Raw genomic sequence first — 25,288 nt, forward strand, 5'->3', positions numbered from 1 at the left:
CAGTGGTGTCCCAGACCCTTAGAAATGGCTTTGTTACTGTGTTATAAATTTCCTGTTCTGCTCACCACAATGAAGCCTTTGAAAGTGATTCCACTGGATCGCCTGGATCTTTAACCAGTGATGGAAGTGATGAAAAGTCATAAAGATGGAGTTTCTGTTGGTGTTTCAGCATTGCGACTTTGTAGTGTTCAGACAGGTAACAATTAAAATTAAATATAAGAAATAAAAATCTTCCTCAACATTCATTTAATGAAACTTTATTTTTTTGCAAAAGATAAACAGGGAAAATATTTAGCTTTTTTGTTTGTTTCTTTCATGTAAAACAAAGACATGAAATGCTTTCAGAAAGAAGAAGCTCTTGGTTTAAAAGCATGGCTTTGGTTGCTGAGGGCAGGAGGCCTCAGTTGCAGTAATTCTGTAGGTCGAAGATGTTGCAGGGCTTGTGACAGCACTGCTCCACAATGCCCCTCTTCACCTTCAGTTCCCCCTGACCTTTGTAGGGGAAATCATCCACCTCGTTCTCCTGGCCTGATTTTGGAGAGAGGAATCCTGCAGGGGGAAAAGAAAATACTAATTGATCTCCAGACTAAGAAAAGATATATAAATGAAAGAAACCTACCCAGGGACACCCCTTGGACACTTCCTGGTGAAAAGCCTGTGAAACATCCTCTAGGCATACAGGTGAAATCCCAGATACATTTGGTTGGAAAGTGAAAGTATTCTAGCCAACTAGAATGTAGCCAGGCTATATACGGGTAAAACCTGAGCCACATTGGGAAAATACCTGGCCATGATTTCACTCCATAGTATGGAGTATATTTTTGTGAATATTGCCCATTGCGTGCTCAGAATATGCACAAAACGGTATGCAGTATCCTTAGGGTCAGCACACACTTTGAGGACACAGTAGTTAGGAGGCTGATTCGAACACAGCCATTGTATCATGGACATGGACGCCTATTTTTAGACCTGTCCCGTCTTACCCAGCAGAGGCTCCACGTCCCGCTTGGTCTTGGGGTTGAAGAAGAACCCTTTATCTCCGCACACCAGGTAGAGGGCGTCGACCAGGTGAGACCCACACAGGTGTTGGGTTGACCCGGCATCAGCCCCAGGACTGGATAGGACGAGCAGCACCAGTAGGGAGATTACCGGCAGGCAGGATGCCATGACGACGAACAGCTGGGGGACAAGGGGGGCAGCACACTACATTACAAGTGTTTTCAAGCATTTTAATCTGAAGGCCTCGTATGGCTGGCTAGTGACCGAAGGACCTTTCCATTCAATAAGACACTGCCTAGATACCATGCTTCAGCAAGTATGACAGGCTGCAGACCAGTAACAATTTAACATACTAGCACAAGGACACACAGTAAATATATTATTTCATTATGTCATTCATCAATATTAGACATGGGAAAATAAAGCATATTTTAAATGGGGAAATATTTTTCCCATTTCTAGAAGCTGTGCTCTATACATCCATTTGCACCAAGATTTTTCTTCTGAGTGGGGCTGTGATATGGATTTTAGGCAGAGAGACAGCATCTACAAGGGTTGCAGTGCAGTACAGCAAAATAGCAAGCCTCTTAATGTGAACTAATTTACAGAAAACCTGGATGTGAAATCCCAAAAACACAAGATGTAGGTCCATATTCGTAAAAAAGTGCCTCGACGTAAGAGTACTTATCTTGGGTCAGGTTTCCTCCTGTCCACATATTAATCTTATTCAGGCTAAAATACTAACCTGATCAAAGATGAGCACTTTGTGAATATAGCTGCTGATAACTAGCTGAAGCCCATCTTGTAAACCTGCTAAACAAAAGAGTGCTGTTCAACCACAGAAAACAGAGACACAATACACAAGTTCTGGAACATACCTGTGCCTGCAGAGTTGGTGGAAGGTGGGCAGATGTTGGTAGAGAGGGTGGTTGGGACCTAACTGCCAGGACAACCCAGTTTTATACCCCTCCCTCCATCGCCGATGTGGCTTTTGACTTGTCAGCGGAAAACTAAAAATGGGTTTAAGAATGAAGAACCAAAATCAAGAGTATGATGTCGCCATCCAATCCCATGCCTTGTTGAACCTGTTTACACTGCTAAGTGGTATTAATGGATGTCATCGCCATTGGTGAGCACTGAACCAGACGGCACAAGCACGCTGGACACCGACCATCGTACACTTTGGCCACCCGCCCCTAGAATTAGCCACATTAGAGCAAATGGTGCTCAACACTTTAAGTGGGCTGTCTGTAGCAGCAGATGGCTAATGGGTGTGTCTAAGTAAATGTGTCTTGCTCAATACCGGGGAGTGTTTGCAGGGGGGATCTGATGTTTCTTCAGATACCTCCTTGCGAAGTCTTGGTTGCCTTGCAAACATTTATCTTTTTTTCTCTGATTATGTGGAACATCTTTTCTTTTTTGTCCTGTTTTTAGTAGAGATTAGTCAGGGACAAATTTTCTAGAAGTTGTTCACGTCTTATGTAAAATGCTGCTATTTTTAAATACAGGATATCCTAAGAATGAAACTTCATAAAAGAAGAAAGACGCCTTTTTATGTATGAGAATGTGGTGAAAATTGCAGAAGCGGATTTCAGAAATGATGTCAGACTAAGCACTCAACCGGAAACATCATATATCTCAGCAGGAAGCACAAGATTGAGGCGTGGGTATCTGACATGTAACAAACTTCAGAAAAATACAACAGGATGAGATTTGTTTCTCAACCTGGGAAATCACATCTTCCATCAGACCTCTGGTCTTAAAGTTTTTTTTTATTAGTCTTCATGCCTGTAATTACCATAAAATTTAATCTAAAACGTATCACATTTTTCATCACATTTTTGAGTTTCAGTGGAACTTTTCCTTTGATTTTGTCAAATGTACATTTGTATGTTGTAATGCAGTTGAAACAACTCAAAATGAGTACTTTTATCTGATGTTTCATTGAAGTAAGGACAAGTCTATGGCACGTGTATTACACCAAGCCTAGCACAGGGCAGATTGGATCGATGTTGCAATACTGTTAGTGCTGACGTACTTCTCCCCATTGATGCGCTAATCGTGAAATCCAAACGCCCTGAACGCACCAAATTATCTGTGAGCAGTTACATAAATCACCAGCAGGCACACCCCTTATTCCACGTGATGATTCAGTCACAGTTTCCACTTCACTATCAGGTACATTTGCTGATGGATGGGGTTCAATGGGCCATTAATTAAAACATTTTTTGTGCGAAAGAACCAATGAGGTACAATAATTTATTGCAGGAAACTAGGATAAAATTATTATTTTTAGGTCAGACCTAGGCTATACAATTTAACCTAACCCAACACTAACCGAACATAAAGAATTAGCACTTAATTTAGAGTGATGACATTTAACAAGTACTTTTTCAATTTACACACAGATACAACATTATTCATTTATTAGCTGCTGAAATTTATTTTAAAAAATAATTGGAGAAGAATTTTAAAGGGTTGCTTAGGTTTTCAGAAAAGTACATGGAAAGTGCATAAAGGTCAATTTAAATTTTAGCTCCAGTGACTAATTGTCACAAGCTCCCCTAGATCCTATAATCTAGATCCCAAGCTCATTCAGGAGTTAGGGCGCCACCAGTCAAACCAGCCTCAATTGAACGTCAGGAGCCATTCACGGTGGGGGATTGGGGGGGTTGGGGTAGAACTGTCATGGGTTCAGGAAGTCAAAAGCCTAAATGCCCACCAGGCAACATAGTCTCTGTTTGTTTTTCCATTTCTCTTTCACTATCTCATACCATCCAGGAACTAGGAACACTAAGCCTGACACCCTTTCTAGAAAGCTTGATGTCTCTGAGGTGGATGCAGAACCAGACCCCGTACTGCCCAGCTCCTGTAGAGGAGCACCTGTTACGTGGGGAAACGAGGCCGCGATCAAAGATGAGCAAAGAGCCAAATCAGATCCGGATAATGGGCCTTGTATTCGTCTGTTTGTCCCCACAGGTGCCCGTCCCCAGGTCCTGCAGTGGGCTCATGCCTCCAAGTTTATGGGACACCCGAGAATACAGTGCCCCCTGAATTATCTGAGGCGATGATTCTGGTGGATGTCCATGGAGTCGTGCTGACTGTGCGCTTCATTTAGATTCTGGTGGAGGTTACTGTGGTGGAAAAAGCGTAATTTCCTGTTTTGCTCACTATAATGAAGCCTTTGACTGGATTGCCTGGATCTTTAACTCAGGTGTGATTGAAAATCATAGATATGAAGTTTGTGTCGGTGTTTCAGCATTGTATCTTTGTGATACTCACTCAAGTAAAAAATAAAATGAAATAAAAAAAATGTTCCTCAAAATTAATTTAATGAAACTTTATTTATTTTTTGCAAAAGATAAACAGGGAAAATATTTAGCTTTATTTGTTTGTTTCTTTGCATGTAACACAAAATGACTGAAATTAAATGATGAAATGCTTTCAGAAAGACAAAGCTCTTGGTTTTATAGCATGGCTTTGGTTGCTGAGGGCAGGAGGCCTCAGTTGCAGTAATTCTGTAGGTCAAAGATGCTGCAGGGCTTATGACAGCACTGCTCCACAATGCCCCTCTTCACCTTCAGTTCCCCCTGACCTTTGTAGGGGAAATCATCCACCTCGTTCTCCTGGCCTGATTTTGGAGAGAGGAATCCTGCAGGGAGAAAATAAAGTACTAATTGATCCCCCGACTTATATGGGAAAAATGATGACAGCCGGTGAACATTTTGTGACGAAAAGTGAGTGGAAAAACAGTTTAGGCATTAAGCTGAAAACCTAATTACATTTGACCGAAAACTGAAAGTTAACCAGTCGACTAGGATGTAGCCAGGCTATGTACGGCTAAAACCGATCTGATGTAATGATAAGACTGAATGGTACACCAGAACAGGCTAAAGTAATAGCCATCAGAGACATAAAAGATCTTGACCAATATAAATAAAAATTATGAATATTATGGTAGAGAGTTGGAATAGTGGGGAAATACTTTTATTTTAGTTGTGTTGTGAAACATAAGGTGAAATGTTGTTTGTGTCCCTTTTGTTTAAAATTCTTCTTTGTTAAGACTTTGCCAATGGGGGTGACAAATCTGGTATAAGAAAATGTGTAAATACACAGATTTCAAGTCTTTTGACTTTAGAGATCACAAACTTTAAGACTTAGAAAATGGCATTGATCCGGAGATCCACTTCTACCAGAACATTAACATAAATTGTGAATATTATTCTGAAGACAATGTGAAAATGGAGGGGTTTTCAGTGATTCATTTTAACAGTAGGAGTCTCTATAGTAACCTCTCCAAAATTAAAGACTACCTTAAACAGTTTCAGCAAAGGTTCAGTGTCATAGCAATTTCAGAGACTTGGCTGAGTGATAATAAAGAACTGCAGGATGGATTAGAGGGCTATGAAATATTTTGGCAAAACAGGGTCAATAAAAGGGGAGGGGGTGTTGCCCAGTTTGTGATGTCTGCTCTTAAATGTAAGGTTATTGGTAATATGACAACTGTTATTGACAATTTGATGAGATGTGTAACTGTGTTTAGTTTGAGTTTCTATCCGTTAGTTGAAAAACCTAGCAGAATAACAAAGGATAGTGCTACTTTGATTGACAATATTTTTATAAATGTAATTGATGGGAAGATAAAAAGTGAACTATTAGTGGCTGATGTAAGTGATCATTTGCCTGTTTTTGCAGTTTTAGAAAATAACAATAAGTTAAAATTAAAAACAAATAGGCAGACTAAAGTTTATGTACAGGATACTAATGAATCATATGATGCATTTTTAAAAACATTTTTGACACTTTATGACCGACATTGTCCATTGAAAGCGTATAGACAAAATCCTAGAAAGTGGGGAAAACCATGGTTTACAAAGGGGTTGGGGAAAAGCTTGTAAAAAGAAAAATAGGCTCTCTAGGGAATTTATAAAACATTGAACAAAGGAAAAGGAGGACACATAAAAAATACAAAAAAGATTGACATTTATTCTGAGATTGCAACAAAAAGATTATTATAATCAGTTGTTGCAACATCATAAAAATAATATTAAGGCTACCTGGAGTGTGCTTAATGACATGATCAAAAATAGTAGTAAAAAGGATTTTCCAACATATTTTGTAAAATGTGATAATTCAATTATTGAAAATATAGAGGAAATCGTTAATGAGTTTAATGATTATTTTGTTAATGTAGGCCCAAATTTGGCAAAGGAAATTAACCTTCCTACAGATGAAGACAATAATTTCGATTTTGCATTTGACAACATCAATTCAATGTTCCTTGGTGGAGTTTGTGAGAGCGATGTGTTAGAAGTGGTCAGAAAGTTTAAGAATAAAAATCCTTTAATGGTAATTCTATTGATATGTCACTGCTAAAACAAGTAATTGACTGTGTACTCAAGCCATATACTTGTATGTAATTAAACCTTTCAAACAGGTATTTTTCCTGATAAAATGAAAATGACTAAGGTGGTTCCAATCTACAAAAATGGTGACAAATATATAGCATCAAATTATAGACCTGTGTCTTTGCTACCTCAATTTTCTAAAATACTTGAACAATTATTTGTAAATAGACTTGATGACTTTATTGAGAAATCAGTTACTGAGTGACCATCAATATGGGTTTAGGAGTAATCAATTGACTTTAGTGGTGATGGATCTTATAGAAAATATTGCAACAGCAGTAGAAAAGAAACAAAACACTGTAGGTGTATTTATTGATTTATGTAAAACGTTTGACTCAATTAATCATTACTTCTGCAGAAATTGGAACGCTATGGTATGAGAGGTGTCACACAGCACTGGTTAAGAAGTTATTTAAATAATAGGTTTCAATATGTAAAAATTAATAATACTGAACCACATTCTAGAAGAGTAACCTGTGGTGTTCCACAAGGTTCGGTATTGGGACCTAAGTTATTTATACTTTATTTAAATGACATTTTTAAAGTATCTAATATGTTTAATATGTTACTTTTGCTGATGATACAAACTTATTTTTTTCAGGGGAGGACATGAAAGAGTTATTGAAAACAGTAGAAAGGGAACTGATAATGTTTTAAAAAATGGTTTGATACGAATAAGTTTTATCACTGAATGAAAATAAAACAAAATTTATGGTGTTCGGTGGTTTTAGGGATAATTGCGAAATAAAAATTGATTTAAATGGAGTTGAAATTGAAAGAGTATATTAAACAAAATGCTTGGGAGTGATCATAGATAAACTCTGTTCGAAGCCACATATAGAACATATCAAACTGAAATTATCTCAATCTATTGCTATTCTTTACAAAACCAGAGATCTGTTGAATAAGAAATGTCTGCCTATATTGTATTGTTCACTAATAATGCCATATATGTCATACTGTGTTGAGGTCTGAGGACATGCTTATAAAACAAATATAGACCCTATAATTGAACTCCCGAAAAGAGCTATTAGAATAATAAACAAAGCTTGTAACCATGAATCTACTAATCCATTATTCACAGGGTCCTACACCTTAAATATTTTAGATCTTGTGTATTTAAAAACATTGGAAATACTTTTTTGAGTCAGGAGTAAAAGCTTCAGCCTATTCTTTTTTCGGTCATTGATTGTGTGAATTTTATTGTGTGAAATGGATTAGTGTAAACATGTATGATGATGTATTGTCTGTTCCATATCCACACAACTTTCAAATTTTGTTCCTTATAATGTGTGACCGAAATAAACTATATTCATTCATTCATTCATTCATTTTTGGGTTAACCTGGTCTGTTTATGTCACAGATTTACACCACTGTAGACATCTAGATTCCTTGCTTAGTAGACAGCATGTACTTTGAGGAAACAGTAGTTAGAAGGCTGATTCAGACACAGCCACTTCATCATGGACGCCTGTTCCTGGGACCCATCCTGTCTTACCCAGCAGAGGCTCCAGATCCCGCTTGTCCTTGGGGTTGAAGAAGAACCCATTACTTCCGCACACCAGGTAGAGGGCTTCAACCAGGTGAGACCCACACAGGTGTTGGGTTGACGCGGCATCGACCCTGGGACTGGACAGGATGAGCAGCACCAGTAGAGAGATTACCGGCAGCCAGGATGCCATAACGACGGACAGCTGGGGGGGGGGGGGGTCATACTAAATTACAAGGATTTCCAAGCTTTTTAATCCCAAGGCCTTGTAAATGGCTGGCTAGTGACCGAGGACCTATCCAGTCAATAAGACACTGCCTAGATACCATACTTCAGCAAGTATGACAGGCTGCAGATCAGAGGAGTTTTAACATACTAGCACATGGACACAAACGGTAACATATATTATTTCATTGTATCATTGATCAATATTAGACATGGGAATATAAACCGCATATTAGCAGCCCTCTCTATACAGCAATTTGCACCAGATTTTAGGCACAGAGACAGCATTTACAAGGGCTGCAGTGTAGTGCTACACAAATAACAAGAGGACTTAATGTGAACTAGCTAACAGAAAACCTCAATGTGAAATCTCAATAACACAAGATCTGGGTCCAGTTTTATAAAAGTTTCTTGGAATTTGAGTGCTTATCTTGGGTCTGGTTTCCTTCTGTTCACAAATGAATCTTATCCAGGCTAAAATACTAACCTGGTCCAAGACCAGCACTTTGTCAATACAGCTGCTGATGACTAGCTGGAGTTTAAATCCCATCTTGTAAAACTTGCTAAGCAAAAGAGTCCTGTTTAACACCAGAATACAGAGACACAATGCACAGAGGTTATGGAACATACCTGTGCCTGCAGAGTTTGTGGAAGGTGGGTAGATGTTGGTAGAAATGGTGGTTAGGACCTAACTGCCAAGATGTACCATTTTTATACCCCTCTCTCCATCACTGGTGCTGAATCTTTTTTATTTTTTTTACTCTATCAGTATAAAGCAAAAAAAGCGGGGGGGAATGAAGAAAAACCAAAATCAAGAGCATAAAGTTGCGATCCAATCCCATGCCTTGTTGAACCTGTTTACACTGCTAAGTGGTATTAATGGATGTCATCGCCATTGGTGAGCACTGAACCAGACGGCACAAGCACGCTGGACACAGACCATCGTACACTTTGGCCACCCGCCCCTAGAATTAGCCACATTAGAGCAAATGGTGCTCAACACTTTAAGTGGGCTGTCTGTAGCAGCAGATGGCTAATGGGTGTGTCTAAGTAAATGTGTCTTGCTCAATACCGGGGAGTGTTTGCAGAAAAGTACGTCTGATGTCCAGACACTTTCTTGCAAAGTCTTGGCTGCCTTCCGGACATTTTCTGTTTTTGGTGATTATATACAAAAAAAATTATAATAATAAATAAAATTTAAAAAAAAAATATATATATGTATATGTATATATATATATATATATATATTGTAGAGGTTAGTCAAGGACAAGTATGCCAGATGTTGTTCACATCTCATATAAAAAAACGGCTGCTTTTAATAACAGGGTATCCTAAGAATGAGATTTCATAAGAGAAGAAATAAACCATTTTATGTCTGAGAATATAGTGAAAATTGCAGAAGTGGATTTCAAAGAAGGTAAATATGCAAGGTCAAGCATTCAACTGGAATTGTCATAAATCTCAGCAGGAAACGTAGGATTGGGACGTGTATGGCAAGCCATTTAATCCTTTTTTGTAGCCAGCTATTAAGTCATCCTAACTAGCTGCCCATTTTCCCAGCTAATTGGCCATATGACTTAGCTAGCTACCACATTTCCCAAACTAGCCACCATTTGTGCCAAGCTATTGTCCATAAGGCCTTGCTGTGTCAAAAAGCCAACTAGCTGCCCTCAGAACACAGATAGTTTCCGCTTTGGAAATAATTTACAATTAGATTCTTTATTATTATTATTATTTTTATTATTATTATTATTATTATTATTATTTTACATTTTATGCATTAATCAGTGTATCCCACATCCAACCAATTGTCAGAAGATGGTAGAATATTGCTGCCTGTGAGGTAATTAAATTGCATTTAATCACATGATGTTTAAATGCTTGACTGAAAAATAGACGTATACATCAGCACTGTAGCCTTCAGTCAGATCCTGGTGGAGGTTACTGTGGTGGAAAAAGCGTGATTTCTTGTTTTGTTCACTACAATGAAGCCTGTTAAAGCGATTCCACTGGATGGCCTGGGTCTTTAATTCAGGTGTGATGGAAAGTCATAGATGTGGAGTTTGTGTCGATGTTTCAGCTTTGCGACATTGTAATGTTCACTCAGGTAACAAATAAAATGAAATAAAATAAAAATGTTCTTAAAAATTAATTTAATGATACTTTATTATTTTTTTGCAAAAGAGAAACTGGGAAAATATTTAGCTTTTTTTGTTTGTTTCTTTTCATGTAACACAAAGTGATTGACATTAAATGCTTTCAGAAAGAAGAGGCTCTTGGTTTAATAGCGTGGCTTTGGTTGCTGAGGGCCGGAGGTTGCAGTAATTCTGTAAGTCGAAGATGTTGCAGGGCTTGTGACAGCACTGCTCCACAATGCCCCTCTTCACCTTCAGTTCCCCCTGGCCTTTGTAGGGGAAATCGTCCACCTCATTCTCCTGGCCTGATTTTGGAGAGAGGAATCCTGCAGGGAGAAAATAAAACACTAATTGATCTCCAGAGTTATTAGGGGGAAAAATGATATAAAAGGAAAAAGTCTACTAGGTGAAACGTTGTCTAGGCATTCAGGTGAGAACCCTGATACATTTAGTTGAACACTGAAAGTTTTCTAGCCAACTAGAATGTAGCCAGGCTAAATATGAGTAAAGCCTGAGCTACCTTGGGGTTATCCTAGTCTGCTTATGTCTCAACCTAGATTTCCACCTCTCTAGACATCTAGATTCCTGCTTTGGTCACTGGTACATCCAGCTATATTCCAGTGATGCATACAAATTTTGGAGTTCAACCCTCAATGACTGTGGAAAGAATTTAAAAGGAGTGGTGGGGGTGTAGTGGTGTTGGTTTAGGCAAAATAACTGGCCATGGTGTCAGCCTAGGAGGGTTAGGATAGAGTTAAGGTTGAGGATGGGGGTGTCGAGGTTTGGTTTGACCAAAAGATTCCATGATTTCAGCCAAGGATGGACTGTTTTGATCCTCAGGGTTATCCCCCAATGTCACTCTGTAGTGTCGACTCCTTTGATTGGCTGGGAATCTGTTTGCGGTGGCTGTATAAGTTGTGCAGTCCTCTGACGGGACAGCTGCAGCTCAGTTGGTGGATTGAGGGCTGCAGTGGAGTTTTTGGCAGCCTTGCATGCTGCCACATGCTTTTCACAATTGATGCAATGCAGTGCAGTGGTCAGACAGGCAATCACACATGGGCATTCCAAACAGTTAACAAGTAGTTGTTTTTTTAAAACTCTTTAAAGAGTATTTTGGAATGTTTTTTATTCTAAGTCAGTGTTCCAGAAGTCCAGTGCTTTCAATTTCCAACTATTGAGTAGGCTCGTTGAGTACATTCCATAATAAAGTTTTTTAGTAGGCATTTTTCTCTAATATAAATGTAGTGTACTTAAAATCCAAGGAAATTATACTTGACTTCTAGCTGAGTATATTCTGGAGCAAATATTTCGGACAAACATTTTGTGGCTTTGCTTTAAAAACGAGGCACAGCTTTGCTTGTGTCTTCCTTCAACAGCAACAATGACACATGAGCATGGCCGCCAGGGTGGAGTATCTTAAGACAATCCCGCAGTTTGTTTGGAATATAGCATGAAGCATATTTTTACGCACACTGCCCATCACAGATTAAAAATTCAGACACAGTCACTTTATCATGGACGCCTGTTTTTGGACCCCTCCCAGCTTACCCAGCAGAGGGTCCAGGTGCCGCTTGGTCTTGGGGTTGAAGAAGAACCCATTATCTCCGCACACCAGGTAGAGGGCTTCAACCAGGTGAGACCCACACAGGTGTTGGGTTGACGCGACATGGACCCCGGGACTGGACAGGATGAGCAGCACCAGTAGAGAGATTACTGGCAGGCAGGATGCCATTTTGACGGACAGCTGGAGCTGGGGGGGGGCACACTATATCTCAAGGCCTCCTAAAATGACTAGCCAATGCTCAAATGGCCAAAACACAGCCATTTACTTTCCTCAATTCAGCATGTATAACAGACTACAGACTAGTGACGGTTTCACATACTAGTACATGGACACATACGGTAACACGTCATTATTTCATTATATCATTGATCTATATTAGACATGGGAATATAAACAGCATATTTTAAGAGGGAAAATATTTTTTCCCATTTCTGGAAGCTCTGCTTCCATTTGCACCAAGATTTTTCTTCTTCCTGAGTGGGGCTGTGATTTGGGCTTTAGGCATTTTCAAAGGCAGCACTGTAGCATTACAGCAACGGAACAGGTCTCTTGATGTGAACTAGCTGACAGAAAACCAGGATGTCAAATCTCAAAAATTCAAGATATGGGCCCATATTTGTAAAACTGCCTCGGAGTAGGAGTACTTATCAGATTTCCTCTTGTCCAGAAATTAATCTTATCCAGGCTGAAATATGCACCTGATCCAAGACCAGCACAATGATGACTAGCTGGAGTTTAAAGCCCATCTTGTAAACTTGCAAAACAAAAGTCCTGTTTAACCACAGAAAACAGAGACTCAACACACAGAGGTTCCTGAAATGTACCTGTGCCTGCAGAGTTGGTGGAAGGTGGGTAGATGTTGGTAGAGAAGATGGTTAGGACCTAACTGCTAGGACGTACCATTTTTATACCCCTCCCTCCATCTCTGGCGATACAGTTTTTGACTCGGTCAGCGGAAAACAAAAAAAAAGGGTGGGGGGAAGAATGAAGAAGCAAAATCAAAAGCAGAAAGTCGCGATCCAATCCCACGCTTCGTTAAACCTGTTTGCACTGCTCAGTCATATTAACGGTTGTCGTCACCATTGGAGAGCACCAGACCAGAAGACACAAGCATGCTGGACACCGACCATCGTGCACTTTGGCCACCTAGAATGAGCCACATCAAAGTAAATGGTGCTCAACAATTTAAGTGGGCTGTGTGTAGCAGCATATGGTTAGTGAGTGTGTTCTAAGTAAATTTGTCTTGCTTAATACCGGGGAGTGTTTGCAGAAGAGGGGATCTGACGTTTCTTCAGATACTTTCTTGAGTCTTGGTTGCCTTGAAAACATTATCTTGTTTACTGATTACAAAATTTTTTGCTTTTTTTTAGTAGGCCTAGAGGTTAGCCAGGGACATGTTGTTCTCATGTAAAATGCAACTACTGCTCTTTAGAAATACGTAATATCCTAATAATGAGACTACCTATGAGAAGAAAGAAACACAATGAAAATTGCTGAAGTGGATTTCAGAAACGAGGTCAGAGAAGTAAAACTCAAGATTAAGCATTCAACCGGAGACGTCATAAATCTCTGCAGGAAGCGTAAGATAGGGACATGGGCATTTTAGTGAACTGACATGTAACAAATCTGAGAAAATACAACAGGAAGAATTAAACTGAAAGCAGTGGCAACGTTGGAGAACAAATACGTGAAGGAACTGGGTCCGCAATTAGTCATGCTGTTGCTGCAGCCTTCCCACTCTCCCTCACCCTAAGCTCTTCGTGTTGCAATGACAAACACTTGCCAGCATAAAATTGAAAGCAATTGGTTTACGGTTTAGCCCAGCTCATAGATTGCATGACATAATGTAGCCGAAATAAAACGTGAGGGGGTGTCTCGTAGCGTAGCCTGTAGAGCACTGTCTACATGCTCGAGTCTGAGCATGTGGCACTTTATTCTTACCAAAATTTGAATATAATATAAGTTAGCATCCTAAATCGTACAACTGTCTTGCTTCAATTGCATTGAAGAAATGTTCCAGGTCTCTGTGATACTCACATCTGGAGTTAAATAGGTTCAACCTTTTTTTTCTTAAAATCTTCATACCTGTAATTACCTGTAAAATTTTATCTAAAAACAAATCACTTTATCACATTTTTTAGTTTCAGGGGAACATTTCCTTTGATTTAGTATTTCCTTAAAACTGCTGTCAAATGAAAATTTGTGTGTTACCATGCAGTTGAAACAACTTCATGGAGTAGGCCTACTTTAACCTGATGTTTCACTGGAGTGAGGAAAAATCTGTGGCACGTGTAATACACCAAGCCTAGCGCAGGGCAATATTTCTCCCCATTCAAGTGCTAATGTTGAAATCCAAAAGCACCAAATTACCTGTGTGTAGTGACATGAATCACCAGCAGGCGTCCCCCTTGCTCCACATGATCATTCAGTCACATTCTCCACTTCACTATCAGGTACATCTGCTGATGGATGGGGTTCAATGGGCCATTCGTTAAAACATTTCTTGAGCAAAAGGACCCACGAGTTGTGATAATTTATTGCAGGAAACTAGGATACCATTATTCTTTTTAGGTCAGACCTAGGCTATACAATTCAACCATAAAGAATTAGCACTTAATCTAGAGTGATGACATTTAACAGGTACTTTTTCAATTTACACACAGATACAACATTATTCATTTATTAGCCGCTGAAATTTATTAAAATTATTGGACAAGAATTTTTAATGGTTGCTTAAGTTTACAAAGGCACAGAACAGTACGTAGAAGGTGCATAAAGGTCCATTTTAATTTTAGCTCCAGTGACTATTAGACTGAAAATGCAAGGGAAAGTTAGGAAGTTAATGAGTTTTATAGTTAAAAAAAAAAAAAAAAACAAACATTAAAACTGATATGACAATCATGCAATTGAGAGACAGGAATAACTATCTAGATAAGTAAATATTGAACAAGCAAACTGTGACTTATGAGCTGTCAATCATGAAAGTGCTCATCAAAGATTGTAATGGTTGTATCAAAGGGTGTAATGTCATGACATTGGGTCTCAGACCATCCAGATTGACCCAAAAACAACAAATAGAAATAAGAAAGGACGATTTGACAGCACTAACCCCCCCCCCCCCACACACACACACACACACACACTGCCTTTAGAACACAACTTTTTATTTCACTGTGAAATCCCAGCTGATTTATTCAGTAATCTTTAGTAATCATTAAACTGCAGAGAGTGTGTGTGTGTCTGGGTTTGGGGGCAGTAAGGAGAGGGTGGTTAATGTGTGTGTGTGTGTGTGTGTGTGTGAGGGTGTGAGGACACGTGTGTGTGTGTGCACATGTGAATGGGTGGGTGTGAGTGTGTGTGTGTGATCTACTGGTATATACAAGTCTGTGTGGGGAGCTTGTCGGATCTCCTCCTGTACAAGCTATAAAGATGCAATTCATGGAGAACGTGTGTTTGGCATATACATCACTAATTCGGTGCTAAAACTTCTGTACTAATGCAGCGTTTAAACGTTAACCTCTTTATTCCTGACTCTTTACTTGGGTACATGTTTCTCTAATATGCAATTTCTCAGAGCTGTATCTCAGCTACAGGCCGTAACACGAACAGGAAAGTGACATTAAGAATAAACACATTTCACATCTCACGGTGGGCTGCAACAGTACGAATGTCAGGCTAAGATAGAATTTCCATGATTCAGAAGGTTCTTTTATTCAGAGCAATTTACAAAAGTGCTTTGAACTTCAAAACTCTTCAGAGAAACGACTGCTGTCCACACAATCAGCGCTAAGGTGAATGCAATCAGAGCCGGGTAAGTAAAGGTTAGGGAGGTTTTAATTTTATTGGAGGATTACAGCCGGGTAAGGTAAGTGTTTAGTCCAGGCAGTCTCTGAAAAGATGGGTCTCCAGTCTGTGGTGGGCGAGGGTGAGTCGCTCTGCTGTTTTGGTTGTGGCAGAGGGCCGTAGTTCCACCATGTTGGTGCCAGAACAGAAAGGACCTGTGATTCTGAGTCTCCACTGGATCCCTGCACAGGTGGAGTTGTGAGGTAACCTGCATTGACTGAACAGAGTGTCTGTGCTAGGCTGTAGGGCTGGACCAGAGCCCAGAAGTAGCAGGGAGAAGATCCATTCTTGTTTACAAGCAAAACATTATACTAACTTTTTCCTTTAGGGTCAGCTGCCTACAACTTGTCCAGAACGCTGCTGCAAGACTTGTCTTCAACCTTCCTAAGTTTTCGCAAGTCAATCCCCTGCTGCGGTCACTCCACTGGCTACTGGTCACCACCAGGATCAGGCTCAAATTCTTAAATCTGGGCTACACAGCAGCCAACAGGAAAGCCCCCGCCTGCCTACAAGTCATACTTCAACCATACAAGCCGGCTCGACCACTCATGGTGGAATGAGCTCCTCTATGAACCCCATTTTCTTTCCACATCTCTTCTGACTGTACCTTGACTAATTTAAACACTACTCTGCCGCAGGGGTACACCCAATCCCAGATAACTGTCTTATATCTCTTGTATCTTGATCTTCTAGCACTTTCATGTCATACTTGTGTTTCATCTAACACTTTTGTGTTGTACTTGTACTATCATCTTGATGTTGTAACTCTTTATCATATCTCTTGCAATTGTGCCTCAGTTCTAGTTTGATTTGCTATAACTTTACTGACTTAGCCTGTGCTTACTGCATGAACTAGACCTGATGTTCATGGCTATGGATAACTGATACTTAATGAGAATTGTATCTTATCGGACCTGTGCTCTGTAGCTGTTCCAATGACCTTTGGTATGCACTTATTGTACGTTGCTTTGGATAAAAAACATCTGCCAAAAAAAATGTGATGTAACTTATCTGTCATCTAAAGATTCCAGTAAGTAACTAGAGAGGGTACATTGTCTTTTGTAATTGTTCTTTACAAAGGTAGAAAATGCAAGTTCAGAAAGTGAAAGTCCTCCACGGTATTTTGTTCCAATCATTTAGATTTGTTAATTAGTACAATTTTATTGCCAGGAATTTAGAACTAATTAGTGAAATCAGCTGGCTGAGTTCATGGGCGGAAGAAACCCAGGGTGGGACTTTTACATGTACTTTCCGACTCCCGGAATTTTCACTTTTCTCTGTTTGTTATGACATAAACTGTGACAGGAAATGAAGTCTATCGGATATTGAAAACGATTTCATACGTACATGTGCATTGCTTGCTCATTGTCTAGGAGCAAACGTTGCCGGCAAAGTCTAAACTCCAGCAGGAAAGCTTTGCATTCTGTCCCAGCAATGTCAAATCATATTCCTGGAAAAGAAGAATAGAGCTGGGCCTAACATGTCAACATGGCCTAAACAGAAACAGAGCAGAGCCAGTAACAATTCACTCCTAAGAGCCAAAATGGCCGCATGTGATTTTTTTGGGCCAAGCTGCTTTGACGCAAAAGGGTTTTTGATAGATTTCTACCCTGGGAGGACAAAAATGGCTAATGGACCACGGCAGAGATCAGACCAAGCAGAGCGATCAGGGGAAAGTGGCAAGGCACCACCGGGGAGGTGGTGTGCAAGACACCATCGATTGTACAGTAATTGAACAAAACTTTATTTATTTATTATTCAAAACCTGGCGGAAACTGCCTGTGCTGTGCGCCAGTGTGGAAGGAAGCTGAGACTGAATGGCACTCTCAAGGGAGGTTTCTGTTTTTTTGTTTTTTTTTGACACTGTGATGGCGATTGGTCAAGAGGAATTGGGAGTGGGGTGAAGCCAGCTCTTCGACCCTCAGAACTGTTTTTGCATTGGGCTGTTTTGAATGGGACGTCGCTGGCAGAGGGGAAGGCTGACGGTTTGAGGGATTAGTGGGATGTGGATCAAGCGGAGATTAATGGGTTTTGCAGCTTGGGGGGTTGGGGGATAGGGGCAAGGAAGGTGGGTCGGTTGATCGATGTGGGAGGCATCAAGCGCCAGTCTGTCGATAGGCAGAGATCAGCGGGAGCATCACTGGACCCGCTCCCATTCCCTCAGATAAACACTCACAGTTTACACTGGATTTTTTGGGTGTGACATGGACATCCATGAGGGTTTTAAAGAGGATCCAGGGAGATAAAAAGGGTTTTTACCATGACCACACAGTCATCTAAGTAGCAGAAATGTACTGTAGGGGATGTCTGCTGCAAATCAGAAAATTAGACATTACAACCACTTCTTCTTCTTCTGAATGTATGGCTTGCTAGGATCACATAAGTTAAGGATCCATATAATCTTTAGTAAAAATGTCAGCATTGATAAGATACATTACATCTGTGTGCATCAGATGTATAGCCTAGAAACTATAGTGCTGCCAGAATTAGCTTATTTTGCTCACCACAGATTTAGACAAAAATCAAGTTAGCTGTTAGCATGAACTATTCCAATAAGATATTCTATACTGTGATCAAATAGAGGGTATAGCTTCATACATAGCTGCATTATAATTATGGCCCCCAGTTTGTTTTTGTTCATATTCTTTCCTGTACTCCATGAACATACAAATACTCAATCTCCACCTCGACCTACAAAATGTTAACAGCCTTTTCGTCAGATGGACGCACCGCAGTACTTTGAAATGTTGAACTGGGAGGGGTTAGCTTTTGTTTGGAGCAGTCGGAAATACGTGCAATAAAAATGACAGCGATTACATAACATTTCAGTTCTGACTGTCTTTCTGACAAAAGAAATTTGTGAGCTGGATGACAGAAATGTGTCTTATTTCTGAGTAGATTCAGGCTGTACTACCAGTGCATTGTGTGCTCTTCAGTTTTCATTGTTGGTTTCCTGGGGTCTGACATCAAGACTTTTAAACCACCCATTTGTGTCAACTGGACTTTTGTGGCAACTATATCGCCAAACCCTCCAATTCCCGAACAATACCTTGAGCTCTGTTAGCATCATGGTCTCAAATTCATCTCCATTTCCACAAATTGGGGCTTAAATACTGATTTACTTTGAATCTTACTCTGTAGTAAAACAACAACTACCCCTTTGAGTTTTATCATAGCATTTGGGGGCCCTAAGAAGAACTTTATTTGGAATTGCCTTTTATTATAAGCTTTACAAATGCAAGTATTTAGGGATTATCCACTTTTTCTCGTGGAATATTTACACTTAAGAATGAATCTGTTAAATTTGGAATCTTTTTCCTCTCAATGTCAAGCTCAGACTTTAATTGATGGTTGTTTGTTTGCTAATAGCCGGTCTATTATTATTTCCTTTGTGTAATTTATTGTTGAATTTCAAGTTGTATAAAATAAATTAAAAGTCTGCCTGCGTGCAGTGTGACTATTGGGGGGTTAAAGGTTAAAGTTGATCAGGTGGGTGGGTGGTCACATGACACAATTCATTCAGAAATAGTTTATTTATGACAGTGATTTATCAGAGCTAAACAGAGAGACTTACTAATCTTAAAACAAAAGGGGGGGATTCGAAGGTGGGTGGCGAGTGGCCATTTACACGCCCCAGTGCCCCTGCCTACAAAGCCCCCTACAAGATAAGAATTGAAATACAAGTTTAAATTGCTGTATGTCATGTGATACAGACAAAACAGATAGCCCTTTCATAGCTCATAGATAGGGTATGTCAATGGCACGTCCTATTGTTTACATTTGTTTGAATTCACATTTGTACGGCACCATAATTTTTTTAAAGATGGGCTTAAAGTAATAAAGCATATTCAACTTCCATACAACACAGGCCGCCTTCCCGCTTTTCATTTAATTACATTTCCACATACATAAATGTGCACTTTATTGACTCACGCCATTAATGATAATAACTAGCTAGCTAATATAAACTACACAGACGTGCCTAATGAATCTGTTCTATAATTTCCTTTAAGTAGCACTTTTTCTCCCTTTGTCGCAAGACGTCTTTGTGAAGTTGCAGCCAACACATACGTTACAGGCATTTAGCAGACACTCTTATCCAGAGCGACTTACACAACTCTTACATGGCATCCATTTATACATTTGGATATATGCTGAAGAAATGCAGGTTAAGTACCTTGCTCAAGGGTACAACGGCAGTGACCCGTTATACTACACTGTCACACATAGAGCTGAAGCCTTGCTATTGTTGCCAAGGTAAACCCACCGTTCACAGCAAAGCTAATATGGTGGGTTCCAAACTATTACACTGTGAATTCCAAGTCACCACAGTCCCATGGGTGTCTCGCCTGTCCATTGTCAGTCCTCCACTTCTTGATTGGTCCTGCAGGTGAGGGGCGTGTCTCGTGGTGGCCTCCTCTTCCTCTCTGGCGGTGGCGAGGGTGGAGGATTTGAGCTGGCGCCGCTGTGGCCCATCCTCGGCATCCTGGCACGGCGGGTACTGACACCGGCTCAGTCGCCAGATCCGCCATATCCCCTCCCGTAAAGGTGTCACTATTGAACCCTTTATTGTTCTCCCGTGGCAGCCAGCATCGGTTTCGCTAAAGACAATTTGTCCTTAATGATTTCCCATGTGTGTTACAAACCCCCGCCACTACACCTAAATTGCAAATCTGACATTATGACGATCATCACACCACGAGTTCTGTGCTCCTTCATATTTTCATCACGTAGCCTATTTAATAATGTCACACCCCTGTTAGTCTTTCCTTCTAAAGTTAATTGTTGGCATCGTTAATAAATATGTGACGATCATTAAAACATGTAACCAGAACATTTTGTGCAATGTATCATTGTAGATTTACAGCTCAATTAATTATTCACATTTCTCTTGCGTTGTACAGTGTTTAAAGATAGCAGCTCATACAGCCATAATCTTAATATATGTTTCAATCAGATTCAGTATTTTACAAATGACTGAGCACTGCATATTTCCCTCATGACCCCCGTTGTTCTTATCCTGTTGGTGGCAGTGCATGCCCATGCGGGTGGACCAAGCCGTACATTGAGAAGAAGTGATAGAAAGCATGACATTTCTGGCCTTGCAGCAGACATGCCCCAAGAGAACTTGACCATGCTGTTGTCTGGGAAACCCAACACCCTCAGCTGGCCAGTGGAGGACAGGCTCCCCTAAAGGTCTTCAAGATGATGCGAACGTGACTGTGCCCGACAGAGCGTCTGGTTTCAGGCCGGGTTCAGGTCGTTTTTATCACATACAACTTCCGGCTTGTTTTGGGTTTGGGTTCGTTTTCTACTACGTTGAAAATAAATTATTATTTTATGTATTAAATGCATTTTTGTTTGAAGAAACAAACTTCTTTTAATTTGTTTTGCACACGCGCCCTTTCTTTCTAGTCTGTGTCTAACTTTGCAGTGGATGAAATTAAATGAAAATTTCAACTTCAACTTCTTCAAATTCTAAATGAGTCAGGAATGGCTTTGTTGTGGATATATTATGACCTTGTTCTGGCAACAGATAAAAAGCTCACTGGTCGCATACTGTGGGATTGCAATGTTGTTTTGACCTATGATTTCAAGAAGACTGATCTCAATGAACTTAGAGACACCATCCAAGAAATAGCAGAAACTTTGCTGGCAGCGAAGGCACTAGTGAGATATGTAGGCTAAAGCAAGCAGGACTGGTAAGCCAGCCAAAAAAAAACTGAATGTGTACAGTGCTTGATCGCTGCTAACCGGTACGACAGGTTATTAGCCTATCACGCTGCTCTGCTGATGGACCACCATGCCCTGGAAAGCAATTTAGCTTCTGTTTACTGTCCCATATGGAAATAAAATTAAGTCTAGTCTGGTTACCTTCAGGGTTTCTTGCTATTGTCTTACCACTGCCAGGCCTGGCGTGTTTTTGTGGGGGGTTTAGGCCCAGAAATTCAATAAAGCACATTCTGCCAAAAAACTTAGCAAAGTGTGCTACATAATACATTTTTCTCTTTCATTTTATTTGACGTTTGCCATTTAGGTGATGCAGTAGCCAGGCCCCTTCTCGAAACCTTTACTGACAACAGCGCGATGAAGGAAAAACATCTGACCTGGGAGTAATGTTTTCCGTTTTTCAGCCAATTTCACTGCCGTATCAGCGCGTGACTTACCCATCGATCCCCAGGTCCCCGGGATTATTTGTTGTGTAACTGTGTAGTAGTCAGGGCTTGATGACCTTTTTGTCATTGGGCCCTGCAGGCCTGTATTTAAAGGCTATATGTCTGTATCCTCTGCTGAAGATCAAGGTGAGAGTTAAGAACTTCAGATCGGGGAAACCAGGAGAAATCGAGATGATAACCGTGCTCTCAAGTGAAAGGAAAGCTAGAAGCCTTCCTGACCTCTCAGGCCATGTATTATTATCAAATATAACAAATGAAGGCCTAAAACAGACATATTTGACCTTGAATTTCACTAATGGTGAGTAACTTGGTACAAATCCATATAAAGTGATAGAAACCTTCCACTTACAAAAGTCGATTCACTCTTAATACGTCTTCTGCCCTATAACTTAGGGAAATTGTCATTAAAATGGCATTCTAACACTGTCCTCAGTTACCTTTCTGTCTACTTTCAGGACAACCTTAATTGTAGAGATTTACTGTCATTAAACTGCCCAGGACGTGAAAGAGGCTATTGAGCTTAATTTCATTGTGTCTATTTGGATTTGGATTCAGTCAGACCACTTATTTGTTTCGGAGTTTTATTCAACAGAACAGTCTTTGTTCAAGTCTCCTGAGGGGGCTGGTGTGTTCTTCCGTTGTGTAATTTCCGAAATGGATTAAGTCCTGTTGCGACTTCATTTACGTGTAAACATATTTTTCAAGGGCAAGGCAGGATGAAGAATGTGTTCTGGGGAATCTTGCTTTAATTTGATCATTCTGTGATGGAGACAGAGATGAGGAAAACAGCCCTCACAGCGGGTTCCTAAACTAACAGAGGCGCAGTGTATTCTGAAATGCACATTGTTGTTTTGTAGCACAGCACAGGAAGCTGACCTAACACATGCCTGTACTAAAACTGGTCTGGCACCTATATTTAAATATGTCACTGCTTATATTCACATCAAAGGTATTAATATCCATCCATCCATCCATCCATTATCTATACCCGCTTATCCTGAGCAGGGTTGCGGGGGGTGCTGGAGCCTATCCCAGTGTGCATTGGGCGAGAGGCAGGAATACACCCTGGACAGGCCGCCAATCTATCGAGGTATTAATATAATAAAAATAAATAAACAAATCAGATTTGATATGATTAGAATTTAATTTGGATTGCATTAAGTATGTCTCAATGAACACTAAAAGGGATGCCCAAATAAATGCCTGTGCTATTATTAATCTACATTTGGTGTCATATATTTCTTGTTTTGCATCCCATAGTGTGTGTGTGTGTGTGTGTGTGTCCACACAGAGGAGAAACGTCAGGATGAGTCTCTCAGAAGCCGGATTTTTCACATATGAAACATATAAAACAGCTTAACTACCATCAAGCTCAGCAGGATCACTGTGACTCCTGCCCACCCGTGTGAGCAAACAGATCTTCAGCAGGTCTGAGAAACGTATTCTGAATCAGCTTATCGTTCTATTCAGACAGGCTCTAGGCCACCCGAAACCAACCCTTTATGAATATACACAGTAAAATGACTAGTATTAATTCAACTCTAACAGAGTACAGATGAGTTGATTTGGGACCATGTCTAGTCTGCAGGAATTGATTTAACACTGGACATTTTACTGTGTACACACCCACACTTTCTGGGATATATTATTTGGAGAATAAGGACTGCTGAATGTTGGTGTGCTAAGAGTGTGAGAAGAGTCAGAATATCCAAATAGTCATATCTGAAAGAGGAAATGATAGTCGATCCTTGATGCAACATAGCATAAATTAGTAAGAGTGTGTGATTGTGCAAACGATGGGAAAATCAGCCTATAGAAACACAAGGGTTAACAAAAGTTTTAAAAAGTAAGACGCTTTATAAAATGGAACTCAGCAAAACATTTAACGATTCAGTGGTAATTGTTCCATCAGCAAATTAATAAATGACTGCCTTTTACGAAATGAGATTTGCCCGGTATTTCAAATATTTTATAAGCTCTAGCCTTGTTTGTCTTTTTATTGAGAGCTTTTGCAATTCTAATGTCTTTTATGAGTCCTATGTGTAAAATGACAAAAAGATAATTCATCTGAGGAGTACGAATCTACATTATTATCCTGCAACTATGATAAAAATAGAAGGTAAAGAAGTAGGAAATACTGATCGACAAAATAGATTAAACTCTAGGGGGGCATGCGTTCCATTTTTGTCACCAGGATTTGTTAAATCAGACTGTAAAATAAATGCTTTTATTGGTGTTTTATTACCGAATTCATTTTACCGTTATGTGATGAACGGGGTCATTTTGGCCATTAAGCAGATGAATGTTTATGTGTTGGGTAAGGAAAGATACAGTGAGCTCAAAAATTAATGCTGCCGTCCTCACAGAGAGAGAGAGAGAGTGCTACTGGGGAGGGAGGCTGCGGGAGAAAACTTAGACCATCATTCACGGAAGAAATGGATAACTGCAGTCTCCAGGGACATTATTTGGCAATATTACAATGTGTCAGACAGTGCCAACATATTTATGTACATTATTTATGCCCCGTAATGAAGAGCATAAAGAAGATTGGACAGCGCAATAAACATGAGTCGGCGACACGATGTGCCGGGATAATCATCGAATCAATTCACCTGTCTCACCTATACGGAAACAGGCTTCTTTTCTTCTTTTTTCATCTCTTAAGATATAATTCGTCTTGAAGCATTTACGCTTGTAATTTCTGCACAGGACCTGTGGGTTGCACTGTTGAGAGTCAGTTTTTTTAGTATGTGAGTCTGAGGACTGCATGGAGAGAAGAGAGATGGGACGTGTCCATGTCTCTTAATGTCAATGATGAATGCTATGAGGTTTGTGTTGATGCTGATGGTGATGTCAGTAACGGTGCTGATGATGATGACAATGGTTACTGTTACTATGAAGTCATCATCGTGATTGTCTATTTATTGTGTGCATTTTGTTTATGTTGCTGAGGCCTTGATATGGTACAAAATGGCAGCAGCACAATGAAGTCAGCGAAAACACATGCAGGAAGACCTTGCATGATAATGCAGCGGAACCTTTCGATGACGATGCTGACTGTGGTTATTGTTACTATGAAAGTCATCCTCCTGATCGTATATTTATTTTGTGCCTTTTGCTGCTGAAGACCTTGTGATAAAGCACTGCAGCCTTTCTCTGGTGAGCGGTAGAGGAGAGCTCAAGGGGGATAGAGGGAGACTGCGGGACGTGGCCTTTCTGGGACACTCTCTAATAAGATGCCATTACAGTGGCGCCTGTCTGATGGTGTTAATCTGGAACAGGCAGGCAGGCAGAACACCCGCCCCCACACACACACACACACACACCACCCCCCACGGTTCGGTAATACTGAGTCTGCATTTTGTTTGTTCTCTCTCTGTCTGTCTCTCTCTCTCTCTCTCTCTCTGTCTGTCTCTGTTTGTCTGTCTCTCTTTCTGTCTCTCTCTCT

The 25,288-nt window shown here is 40.2% G+C and overlaps 3 protein-coding genes across 3 annotated transcripts; all 3 read right to left on the reverse strand.

The window, feature by feature from the left end:
- Positions 1–241: 241 nt before the first annotated feature.
- Positions 242–2,030, reverse strand: LOC135263636 (insulin-like). Its single transcript, XM_064351908.1, has 3 exons — positions 1,878–2,030; positions 984–1,179; positions 242–549 (listed from the first exon to the last, which is right to left on the reverse strand). The coding sequence occupies exons 2-3, from the start codon at positions 1,165–1,167 to the stop codon at positions 401–403; spliced, it is 333 nt and encodes a 110-aa protein (XP_064207978.1). The 5' UTR covers positions 1,168–1,179; positions 1,878–2,030; the 3' UTR covers positions 242–400.
- Positions 2,031–4,324: 2,294 nt separating this feature from the next.
- LOC135263637 (insulin-like) lies at positions 4,325–8,803 on the reverse strand. Its single transcript, XM_064351910.1, has 3 exons — positions 8,753–8,803; positions 7,907–8,102; positions 4,325–4,651 (listed from the first exon to the last, which is right to left on the reverse strand). Exons 2-3 carry the CDS (start codon positions 8,088–8,090, stop codon positions 4,503–4,505), a joined length of 333 nt encoding a protein of 110 aa, XP_064207980.1. The 5' UTR covers positions 8,091–8,102; positions 8,753–8,803; the 3' UTR covers positions 4,325–4,502.
- A 1,514-nt stretch (positions 8,804–10,317) lies between these two features.
- On the reverse strand, positions 10,318–12,732 carry LOC135263635 (insulin-like). The gene is made up of 3 exons (XM_064351907.1): positions 12,646–12,732; positions 11,806–12,007; positions 10,318–10,583 (listed from the first exon to the last, which is right to left on the reverse strand). Exons 2-3 carry the CDS (start codon positions 11,987–11,989, stop codon positions 10,372–10,374), a joined length of 396 nt encoding a protein of 131 aa, XP_064207977.1. The 5' UTR covers positions 11,990–12,007; positions 12,646–12,732; the 3' UTR covers positions 10,318–10,371.
- Positions 12,733–25,288: the final 12,556 nt, after the last annotated feature.

Source organism: Anguilla rostrata, chromosome 9 (assembly GCF_018555375.3).
Source record: "Anguilla rostrata isolate EN2019 chromosome 9, ASM1855537v3, whole genome shotgun sequence".
NCBI classification, from domain to species: Eukaryota; Metazoa; Chordata; class Actinopteri; order Anguilliformes; family Anguillidae; genus Anguilla; species Anguilla rostrata.